Source organism: Melanotaenia boesemani, chromosome 21 (genome assembly GCF_017639745.1).
Source record: "Melanotaenia boesemani isolate fMelBoe1 chromosome 21, fMelBoe1.pri, whole genome shotgun sequence".
NCBI classification, from domain to species: Eukaryota; Metazoa; Chordata; class Actinopteri; order Atheriniformes; family Melanotaeniidae; genus Melanotaenia; species Melanotaenia boesemani.
The window spans coordinates 9,011,076-9,022,062 of record NC_055702.1 but is presented as its reverse complement, the minus strand read 5'-3'; the positions used below and the strand labels follow the sequence as shown (position 1 = coordinate 9,022,062).

The 10,987-nt window shown below is 35.2% G+C and overlaps 1 protein-coding gene across 1 annotated transcript; it reads left to right on the top strand.

The window, feature by feature from the left end:
- On the top strand, nt 1-10,166 carry LOC121632979 (5-hydroxytryptamine receptor 3A-like). The gene is made up of 10 exons (XM_041974822.1): nt 1-148; nt 4,184-4,350; nt 5,990-6,034; nt 6,194-6,303; nt 6,775-6,944; nt 7,467-7,627; nt 7,711-7,921; nt 8,713-8,874; nt 9,374-9,483; nt 9,930-10,166. The coding sequence occupies exons 1-10, from the start codon at nt 1-3 to the stop codon at nt 10,164-10,166; spliced, it is 1,521 nt and encodes a 506-aa protein (XP_041830756.1).
- The last annotated feature ends 821 nt before the right edge of the window (nt 10,167-10,987 follow it).

The following is a 10,987-nucleotide window of genomic DNA, read 5'->3' as shown; positions in this document are numbered from 1 at the left end:
ATGGAGACCTTGTGTACCCAGTGCGCTAAACCAAGCACAGAGTGGGGATACCCAACCACGAGTGCCTTGCCCATCTACCTTATGGCTCCCAACGGTCTAAAAGAAAAGCACAACAGAACGAATAATGCCAAGTTGATCAAGTTATACAGTGAGGTTAAAATTAGAAAAAGAAAAGCAAACTAAAGATAAGCTAAACACAGTTATAACAACCAAGGCAAAATAGTGATCAGACTAAAACAAAATTAAACTACCATTAGAGGAAAAGCAGATGGCAAGCCAGGAGTCCACAAAGACAGTGGCCACCGCCGCCACCACCAACAGCAATCACATGAAGCAGAGGGAGAAAGAGCTCAACAGGTGTCTTAATATATTGCTGTTTTAATTAACCACTCGAGCTGGAGGAGCTAGCTCATGACTTACATTCAAGAATTCAAATGTGTTCACCACAACATTTGCTTTCATTTGCTGTCATAAAGGACAGAACAGGACAAATCCTCTCCAATTCCTTATGTCAGCAAAATGAGTTGAATGTGTGCTTGTGTTGAATATTGGAACAACCAGGTTGTGATCAGCACCTGTAGGATGTGTTTTTACATATTTCCATTTGACATTCAGAGTGGCAACATCTCCTTCAAGTCAATCATGCAGTCTGAAGAAGGCCGTCTTTTCTTTTCCAGGGACTCTTAGTGGGCGCACGAGCATGCAATCAGATGACCACTAGATTAATTTCATTCTTGCTGATCTGTTTAGAAATCTCACAGTTGTTTTCCCTATTCCCTGTTTACACATGCAAGGGAGCATAGATGGGCCTTAAGGGGTCCTCAAGCAGGAAATGAGTACAGTTGAAAATACATTTTTAGAATTTTACACCACCTGATGATTTGGATACTGTATAAATCAGCCAAATACATTAATCTATATGAATTACCTTATACCATATACATCACTGTATGATATGGATTAATAAACATGATTACATATTTAAACATTAGCTATGTTTACATAGAGCACATTTGATCCAATCGAACGTCCAGTCAGAATAAAAATGTGCCATGTGAACAAGTCAGCTGATCCGATCTGCCTCGATTGGAAAGAATTCTCAATCCGATCGAAAGGGGAGGTTTAAACCTTTTCATAATCGGATAAACAGGAAAAAATAACCATGTATACACTCATTCTGATTGTTTCTGTGGTGAATGTTTTTTCTGTGCATGCTTGAACCACGTGGGGGTTACATGACGTAATGAGTATCAGGGAAGACTTGAAAAATGGCGGCAGCAAACAGAACAGGACTGTAGAAGACACAACATTTTTCTTAGAAACTGAAAGAGTCAAGGATCATTGAGCATTTTGTTGGTCCAAAGGTTAAATGTAAAAAAAAAAACTACTTCTTATTCCGAACTAGTAGGCACTGCTCAAGTCAAAAGGGTCACGATCATATTAAATCTGATCATTACAACTGATCGGATCACTTTGTCCATAAAACCATGTCAGCTGGAATCTCTAATCAGATTGATTTCAGTCGGATAGATGAAATATTTGTCCATGTAAACGTAGCTGTTAAATGGCTGGTATTTTAGTCTCATAAAATCAAATAAAACCAACAAAGTATCAAACATCTGAATGCACTGACATGTCTTACAACAAATTTAGTATAAAATTCATTTTGTGTGAAGTTTTATTAAGTTAAAATCGTAACTGTAGTGCATAATGAAGGAGGACCCAAAATGCAGGCTTACAAAGAGAAAATGAGATAGAGAAAAGGATTAACTTTATGCTAAAAGAAGTAAATGTACTGCTAAACCAGGAAATCCAGGAAACTGAACTAAAAAAAAAAAAAAAACAACTCCAAGCTAACTGGTTAACACAGGACTGACAGATCAACACCAGTAATCTAAGTCAGCTGACTAAGAAAAGGTTATTGAGGTAATTGTCTTAATATCGAGTTAGTCCAGCAGATCAGAGAAAAAAGAAAAACCAAACATGAATTTAACTAAGCCTAAAACAGAGCTGATGGAGATCAGAACACTGAAATAACACTGAAACATAACCAAAAATGTAACATAAAGCCTGACACATATACAGATAAGCTCATTTTACACACAGAATTCAGTGTTAACTGTTCTCAAACAAAACAATGCAGATTTCATTGCACATCCCAGGAGCTATGTTTTGTTCTACAAGACTTGAAGGACCGTCTTAGAAAAAGACTAAATTCTGCTGAAAGAACTAATCTTCAAAACAAAAATCATAATAACAATCATTTCCCACTGAATAGTGTTATTTTGTGCTAATTTTTCATTTTCATGTTTACTTTCATTTAATTTTTGTCAAGCAGTTTCCGAGAGATGCCAGCACCACTGAAACAGGAGGCCTAAATATAGTTTCTTTATGTTCCCTTTAGCTGTGTACTGCTTTGGGACTTTTTGGGGACTAGAAAACAACTAGTTATGTAAAAGCTTAAAAGCATGTTTACAACATTTTTTATTTAGGAAGAACTTAAACATGAATGAAGTTCTTTCATACCTGATTTATTTGTGATTGATGTAGCCCTTTACTGGTGTTTTTGAATGAATTACACAGTGCTAGACATGGATACACTCCTATGAATGTGATTGCACAAGTAAATGTAATAACATACAAGAAGAATAGTAACATGGCAGCATGCAGAGCATTTAGAATACAGGTTCCTTTAAACATGGCTGTTCATGTTCCTTTTTAATTCCATTAATCCACAAGACTTTATTTCTAAACTGCACATCTTGTTTGCAAGTTGATCTGTCATCTGCACTGAGTCCATTAAACCACAGACTCTTGTGATATCAGCTGACTGCAGTGTTTTTGGCTTGATTTCAGTGTTATTTATTTAGTGCAGAGTAGCTCTCACTTCATCTGGCTGGGATTTCTTTTTCATAATTGTGCTATTAGGTAAAAACACAGCTTAATGATTCACAAATCAATATTTGTAACTACTCATTTCATTTACAGTGTTCTGAGTCAGTCTTTCATGACTTCCAGTTTTAGTGAAAAAACTGGGTTTTCACTAAACAGGTTTTAAACCGTTGGAAAGCCTGCTTATTTACTGTTTAAATGGTGCCTCATTTAAGAGGAAAAATGATTTTGTGGGATGAGCAGCAAGGTTTATTATGTTGGTTGTCAAGGGAAGGGGTAGAGGGAAGCAGACAATTTGAATTAAACCTAATATATATATATATATATATATATATATATATATATAATCATCCAAATTCTTTTTTTAAAATAAACCATTAAAGATCTAGAGACTATTCTTTTGATTATTACATATAGTCAAGTCATATGTAATTTAATCTAGGAAATAAAGTATGATGTTACCTGACAATAATTCTTTATGCTTAAATGGGTTTAAAATCTTTTTAACATCCATCACATTGTGGCAAACATCAGTAGATTCTACTTTTGCCTGGATGTGATGTTCAAACTCAGAGTAAATAAAAAGCAAATAAATAATCAAACCAAGGAGGTTGGCCATTCAATTTGTCCAGCCCTCTTCCTGTGTGAGGATATTGATTTTTGCCATATAAAATTTCTGGACGGTCCTAAGATGCATATTTGCTGTACACAGCCACCCATTCAGACAGTGTGGATTCTCTCTCTGGTTTACACTGATGTTGCTGACTGGATATCTCTTTCTGCTCCTCTTCACAGGTAAAGGCCTCTGATTATACTAGAGATTAAATTTACTTTCTTTCAGGTCTCAGTGAAAACTCCTCACAGTGAATATAGTATAACACTTACTATAACGATTATATATATATATTTTTTTTTATTAGAAAGTATGTTAATGGGAGTTCTAGGACTTTCTACGGTGAAATCTGGTTGTCAGACTGCATGAAGGTTGCTGGTTTTGATTCATTTGCACTTTAAGCATCCTTATTCTTGGTATAAAGAAATTGCTGTAAAAAACATATCACGGTTAACCTCAAATGCTTGCCAATATCCATCAGTTGCCACAGGCACCGGATATTTTCCTAGACATTTAATTTTTCTTTGGGGTGACACTTAGGGACCAATATGAGATGTATGAAGTTAAAACTTAAAAGCTGTTACTTACTGCCATCTATAATTTAAAAGTAAAAATATTTTTTTTTACTTTCTTTTCTCTATTTTTGTTGTGTTTAATTTAATTTTGTCAAATCTTAAGCTGGAGATGGGGAGACCTTTGAGAAAGTGTGTAGTTATCAGGATGTTTTAAACCACCTGAACTTGACCAAAGCCAATGAGCTGTTCTCCATGACCCGGCCTGTTAAAGACTACAGAAGGCCTACAGAGGTATTCTTGGAAGTTCTGCTGTATGCCATCCTAGATGTGGTAAGTGGTTACTATACAAGTTTTAATTTATTTGTTTTATTAGTTTACTGGGAAAATAAATGTAAAGTTTAAAGTTATAAGAAACACGTACTAACGTGTTGTAATGGGTTGCATTGCAATTTATTTTCTTATTTTAAAGAATAAATTAAGCTTTTCATTTTCACCCAGCAAGTCAAACAAGTACCAGCTATGTTAAGGAATGTGCATTGTGTGGAAAAATACTTTGATGTAAGTGTTTGTATTTGGATAAAGTAGCAAAAAGTAAAAAATTCACAACACTGTGTATTCAAGAATCTTAATTTCAGATTTAAAACAAAAGTTGTAAATGATGAATTCAAATCAAGCTAAATTACACCTTTTTTCCCTCTGCAGAACAGATGTGGGTGTTTATCAGTCAAAGTTATCAGAGTAGAGAAGAAACCCCACAATGCATTTAAAGATCTGCAGGTGACAGCATAGTTAAAAAAGAGTTTTACACCTTTTTGGTGTCTGAAAACAAACATAGAAAACTATCTGAGTAAAAACAACTTTTTGATGATTTAGCTGTATTAATTTGCAGTATGTGTGAACACAGGATAAAAGAGACTTTAACTACAGTTCATTGGAAATAGTGGACAACCGCACTGCAGGCAATACTGCTCACAGGCTCTGGCCCAGTAAAGCAAAACAGGCTTGCAGCATCAGTCTACATTACAGCTTCCTGTTGTGCAAAATTGCAGCAACAGAAATTTCAGAAAAATATTCTCTATACAGTTTTTCCAGTAACAGTTATAGTTTTCCATGACAAAGAAGTTTCCTCAAAATCCACCTTAACTTTCCTGTGCAGTGACGTTAACACTGACTTAGACTGATTCAAGCCGGTCATATTTTGCCATTTCAGAAAACATACTGTAAAAAAAAACAAAAAAAAAAACAAAAAAAAAAAAAGAAAATCTGCAGAGTCTCCTTACTTTAAAATAGAGAACAAAAGCAGAGACTGACCGGTTTCTGGGAAGAGGCAGTTTAATGTCTTTTGTCATAGTGAAATCATCCATTAAAGGAATTGATTGTAATACAAAGTGATGTCACTGCCCCAGTGGTCCATTAAAGATAACCTGACAGTGTATCTTTTTGATTACACTGTCTACTCATATTACATATTTCAATTCATTTAGTCACTTTCCTCAAGAGGAACAAGAGGAGGACAAACATTGGTCTGTTGTTTGTCCATCTTGTGTTTTGTTCGTGGGGGAAGGAAAGAGTGAAACACCTGGCTAGAACCATCTGTTTTGATGAATAAAGTTACAGTAAGCAAGTATAACTGCTTTAATCACCTATTCTGTATAGTTTAGAATCAGGACAGAATGAAATAAAATGTATTTGCTCAGGACGGTTAACTTAAAGACAAACAGGGTAACTTTTTCCGGTCATGTTTTATGTGTTGCTGCCAAAGTGTGGCTTTAGAAGAAGTAAGAAGCATCTATTTTAAGGAGCATTTTCCTGCACCTGGAATGATCTTTTCAAAATGAGTAGAATCTACCAGACAGTAGTCACAGTAGTTAGAGAAATGTACTGGGTGTACAAGGCTTAAATCATCTAAGTGGTTGATTTCTGCTCCTGTGCGATCAGTGTTCTGATTGAGGTATTTCTCTGCTTTCAGAAAGAGATAGACCAGACATTTGTTCCCTATGTTTGGATTTTTTTGGTAAGTTTCTTGTGTAAATCTTGATTTGGCCTCCTCTTGTCTAACACAGTTGGAAAATTGTATTTAAAATGCCATTTTTTTTGTTTTTATTCAATACTTTAAACTTTTACTAACCTTAGTACACTATAATACTTTCCACATATACTCTATTTTCTGCAGGTCTGGCAAAATGAGTACATTTACTGGAATTCCAGTGATTTTTGTGGGATTAAGAACATTAGTCTTCCTACTGAAATTCTGTGGAAACCAGATTTGACCATTGAAGAGATGTAAGCAAACTCATGTAAATGGTGAATGTCGAGCTGAAAGATACATGAAAGCTGATTAGACAGAAAGAAACGAAATAATGAATTAAGTTTCTTTTCTTGATATCCTGAGCCTGTAGTGTAAAAGTCTTTCATAAATGTAGTAATAATAATATTTTAAAACGTGCTTTGCCCAATTAAATGTAAAGATTTTTGTGGGTAAATTTGGTTCTGATTAATGACGCCCTGACCAGGGACCTCCTCCATCTAGGTCTGTATTACTTTGTTACAGTGGAAATCTGCTTGTGTTGATGCAGTTTTGTTTCACATTTTGATGGAAAATTATTATATTTTGCTGCTCTTTTCCAAAATATCTGTTTAAGAATGAATAGCTTACTGTACCTGAGCCAGTCGGTGGTTTTCTTTTAAGTAATCCAGGAAAGCTATGATGTATATGTCATGTGTTTTTCTTTAAATATCTCTGTTATGATACAGGACAGAAAAAGACAAGGCCCCTCCAAGTCCTTATCTCACTATTAACAACATGGGTAAAGTCTTTGTTCAAAATGACCAGGTACTGGTCAGCACCTGCAGGATGCAGGTTCACAAATTCCCATTTGATGTTCAGAGCTGCACCCTTTCATTCAAATCTGCCATCCACTCCAGTGAGTCCTTCCCATCCCACTCTTCATTTTGTTTTTCATACATTTATGTCAAGCTGTTTTAGCATTTAATGCTTGGCAGGAGATTGGTGATCCACAAAGCAGTTCTTTCTTGTGCTAAATGCTAAAACCATTGCAAATATCTACACTTTGATTTCCTATATGCAGTAGAAACTTAATAGCTCACTAAGATTTAACTGTGGACAGCTACATTCGCTGTTTTAAAAGGAAAAATGCAGAAAAAAATCTTTATAGATTTAGTCCACATCAACTTCTTCTAACCCTAAACTGTTGAAATAAAGAGATAAAGATCTTTACTGACATTGTTACAGGAACAATGAAAATCAGTTTAACAGTTTAAAAACAATTCTGAATTTTTTAAAAATTGCCATTCTGAATAGGAACTTTTGAATGAGACGAATATCCGGAAGCAAGTTTGCTTTCCTTCCATGGTAGAAAAGCGTAGGATAAACTGTACATTCTTCTTTTTAAATCTCTCTGTGACATGTTTATTTCCCATTTTAGTTGAGGAAATAAGGCTTGTTCACCACTTAAATTCTTCAATAACCACCGAATGGTCACGTGAGTTGATGCGGACTCAGTACGAGTGGCTGTTTGTTGACATGACAGTCATCAATAAAACTGTTTCTCCATTTGGAGCTGAGCAGGATACAATCATTTATACTGTGAGTAATTTGTAACAGTATTAAAATAAATATGCATAGAAATCTTCATGTCGAATATCTGAAATTTACCTTTTTGTCCACAGATCTCTATGAAAAGGAGATCTGTACTGTACATTGCAAACTTCCTGTTGCCTGTCCTCTTCTTCCTGTGTCTGGATCTTGCCTCCTTCCTGATCTCAGACAGAGGCGGCGAGAAGCTCAGCTTCAAGGTCACCGTGCTGCTTGCTGTCACTGTGATGCAGCTTATTCTAAATGAAATTTTGCCTTCTTCATCAGACAAGATCCCACTCATAGGTAACATGATCAAAGTTCTTTGTATTCTGTGCAAATCTCAGCTACCTGAAACCAAACTTCTACTCTTGGACGATTAAAGATATTCTAATAATGTCTTATCAAATCACAAAAGTTACATTTAATGTCAGTGAACCAACCAGTGAGATATTGATGTGAAACAATACACAGCATGCTTATGAGTGCAACATGTCCCAGAATATATTTCAATTGAGAATTATTAACAAAATTTTTAGATGAAGTAAGACCTTTTGGTATAAGAAAGGAAAACCAAATTAATAATATTTTAAATCATTTGAGGCAAGAACAGCTGCACAATATTTATCCATCCTGTTGTTTAATTGAGTTTTTTTTTTTTTTTTTTACTTATACTAAGTCATTTTAATTAGCTAACCTCCAGCTGCATTAACTGGGTGTGTTAATCCAGTTTTAAGAGCTACAATTTTGTTCATTTTCAGTCAGGCAAACGTGTGTACATGCATTTTAAAAGTATGGTTTTGGTCAGTATAACACAATAATTTATTTCTAGTGTCATGTAAAAAAACATAACATATACCTGACATTAGATTAAAAATTAAGAAAAAAAAATGAGTAGGCATGTCCATGGAAATTCAAAGATCCTCACAATGGACAGATCACACACTTCTACATGAAACATGAAACAAAATGGGGAAAAAAGACCCAGATAAACATAAATATCACTGTTGAAATATTTCTGTCTGATTCAAAAAGTTATCAGGCTTGTTCTTTTTTTATTTTTTGCAATCTTTATTCCATTTATTCTTCCCTCTCAGCGGTCTACTGCATTGGGATTTTTGCACTGATGATGCTCAGCCTGCTGGAGACGATCTTGGTGATGCATCTGATGGAGAAAGACTCTCAAGACAATGAGTCTAATGCAGACCAAACTGTGGAAGAACAAGGCAGAGCAATAAACTTCCGCGGCTCTGAGAGAGGTGAAATTTACACAGAAGAAAAGAGAAGTATCTGATTACATATTAGATTTTTCCCAAGGATAAATTGAGATACTTGCAGAATTTCTGCATGTAAATTTTATCATATCTGTACCACCATACTAACTGCTAGATTAAAGAGAAAACATGTCTTTCCATGTTTAACAAACTCCCTTTTGATTGGATAAACCTTCAGCTATTGTTGAGGTCTTTACCCTAAATAATATTTAAGGAAATGTTTTGAGAATGTTGATGCAACATGAGTATCAGACCTGAAAAAGAAAAGTATGCATCTAATGCATGAGGTTTGAATGGGTTAAAAAATAATCCTGGATGGATTATATGTTAAAAGAAATAAAAACCTGCTGCTCCTGTTGTACATAGTTGCAAACTCCATGCACCTCCTTGGCTTTCAATTTACCTTCTAAATATCCTGGGAAAAGGCCCACTTGTGAGATGTGTACTAAAGTGGCTGAATCATGCTCTGAATTTGTCCCTGCAGAGGAGAGGAAGTTGACTCCATATGGATGCATCTGTGGTGCATCTGCAGCCAAAACACCAGATGAACGGTTACAGGTTGGGATGACACTGCAGTTAGAAAGTGGAAAAAAGGTATTTGCTTTCTGTTAGATTGTGAAAGCTACAGTATGCAATACTGAGTCAGAATGTTGCAACTGTGCTAATGATAATGGTGATAAAGACAATATTATATGTTAATATGAGTATATTGTGATTTGAACTCAGCTGTTTAAAACTACTTATGAGTTAAACTTTTTAAACTTTTTTTTTCAGGTTTTCTATTTTAATAGATATATCAACAATGTAAGTGTAAATACATTTGGCCAAGATTATCAAATATGGAACCAGGCCTGGCCTTAGCCTTTTTTTTTTTTTTTTTTTTTTTTTGGGGGGGGGTGATCGGTTGAGCTCAGATTACTGCAATCCAAAAACATTGACTCGTCACATTTAGTACTGTACAGAAAAGTCTGAAATCCACGTTTGAGCTGGCTGTATTATTTGTCTTATCATCATGTTACTTAACCACATCACTCTTTCAGGGCAGCATCAGCCAACCAATAGAAGAGCCGCCTGCCTTTGAAGAGCTCTCAGTTGAGCTGAAGGAGGTGGTGAGGATACTGACTCTGATCCTCCAAAGTAGCAAAGAGGAGGAAAAGCCCGGCTACTGGACCAGAAAGACTAAAACTATTAACAGAGTTTACTTCATCTTCTATGTTATAGCTGCCTTTTTCTTCTTAGTCTTTATGTTTTCCATCTGGAATGAACCACAAGAATGAAACCACTGAGAAGCATTTCATCTTGTTATTTTCTTGTAAACCAGCTCCAATAACAGTGACCAAGTCACAGTAATGCAATGTATGCTGACGCAGTGAGAAGAGCAATGATGTTTCTCGCCCTCATAGCTGAGAAATCTTTTGAGAGATCTTATAAATATAGATATTTATGACCTCATTCAGATGAAAATATGTGGTTTTTTTTAGAGTTGGTGTCCTATCCCAAACTGGATTAGTAGTCATCCAGCTTGTAACATAAATTAAATATCCATGTCATGACTGGCCAGATGTTTGGTATGTTTGGATGTTTGATGAGTATAATTTTAAGTTAAGCTTTTCATGTTGGTTAAATATCAAAATCAAATTTTTGTGTAATTTTACAGCCTTTAGGATTGTCAAAAGTCCTTATCTGGTGTTGATTCCATGTTTTAGCTAGTTTTACATTAAAACACTGCTACTCCTTTAAAACAAAGAGATAGTTCTTAAGGTTTTTTGCTTTAGTATTAAAACTTAACTTGTTTGGTTGGTTAAACCAGTTTAGTTAAATGTTAAATAAAAACCATGGTCTCACATGAAACTAAGAAAGAGTCTGGAGTTGCTGTGTACAGGGCTAATGCAGTAAAAATATGTTGATCTCACTTTAGAGTAAAAAAAATAGATCTCCAGAACTTGTTCACTGGTGGATTAGACTCAAATTTGTGGATATGCATGCTGTTGAGACTATACACACCCAAGGCTTTTAGAAAATGGCATCAGTTTCATCCAGCAAATGGGTTGTTTTGGCATAGCAGCACCGATGAGTCTATGACAAAAGTCTGGTTGTA

Coding starts and splice junctions, on each gene's coding strand:
- LOC121632979 (XM_041974822.1), top strand. CDS start 1: ATGGAGACCTTGTGTACCCAGTGCGCTAAACCAAGCACAGAGTGGGGA. Junction 149..4,183: donor CAAGTTGATCAAGTTATACA/GTGAGGTTAAAA, acceptor TCAAATCTTAAG/CTGGAGATGGGGAGACCTTT. Junction 6,035..6,193: donor CCTATGTTTGGATTTTTTTG/GTAAGTTTCTTG, acceptor TATTTTCTGCAG/GTCTGGCAAAATGAGTACAT.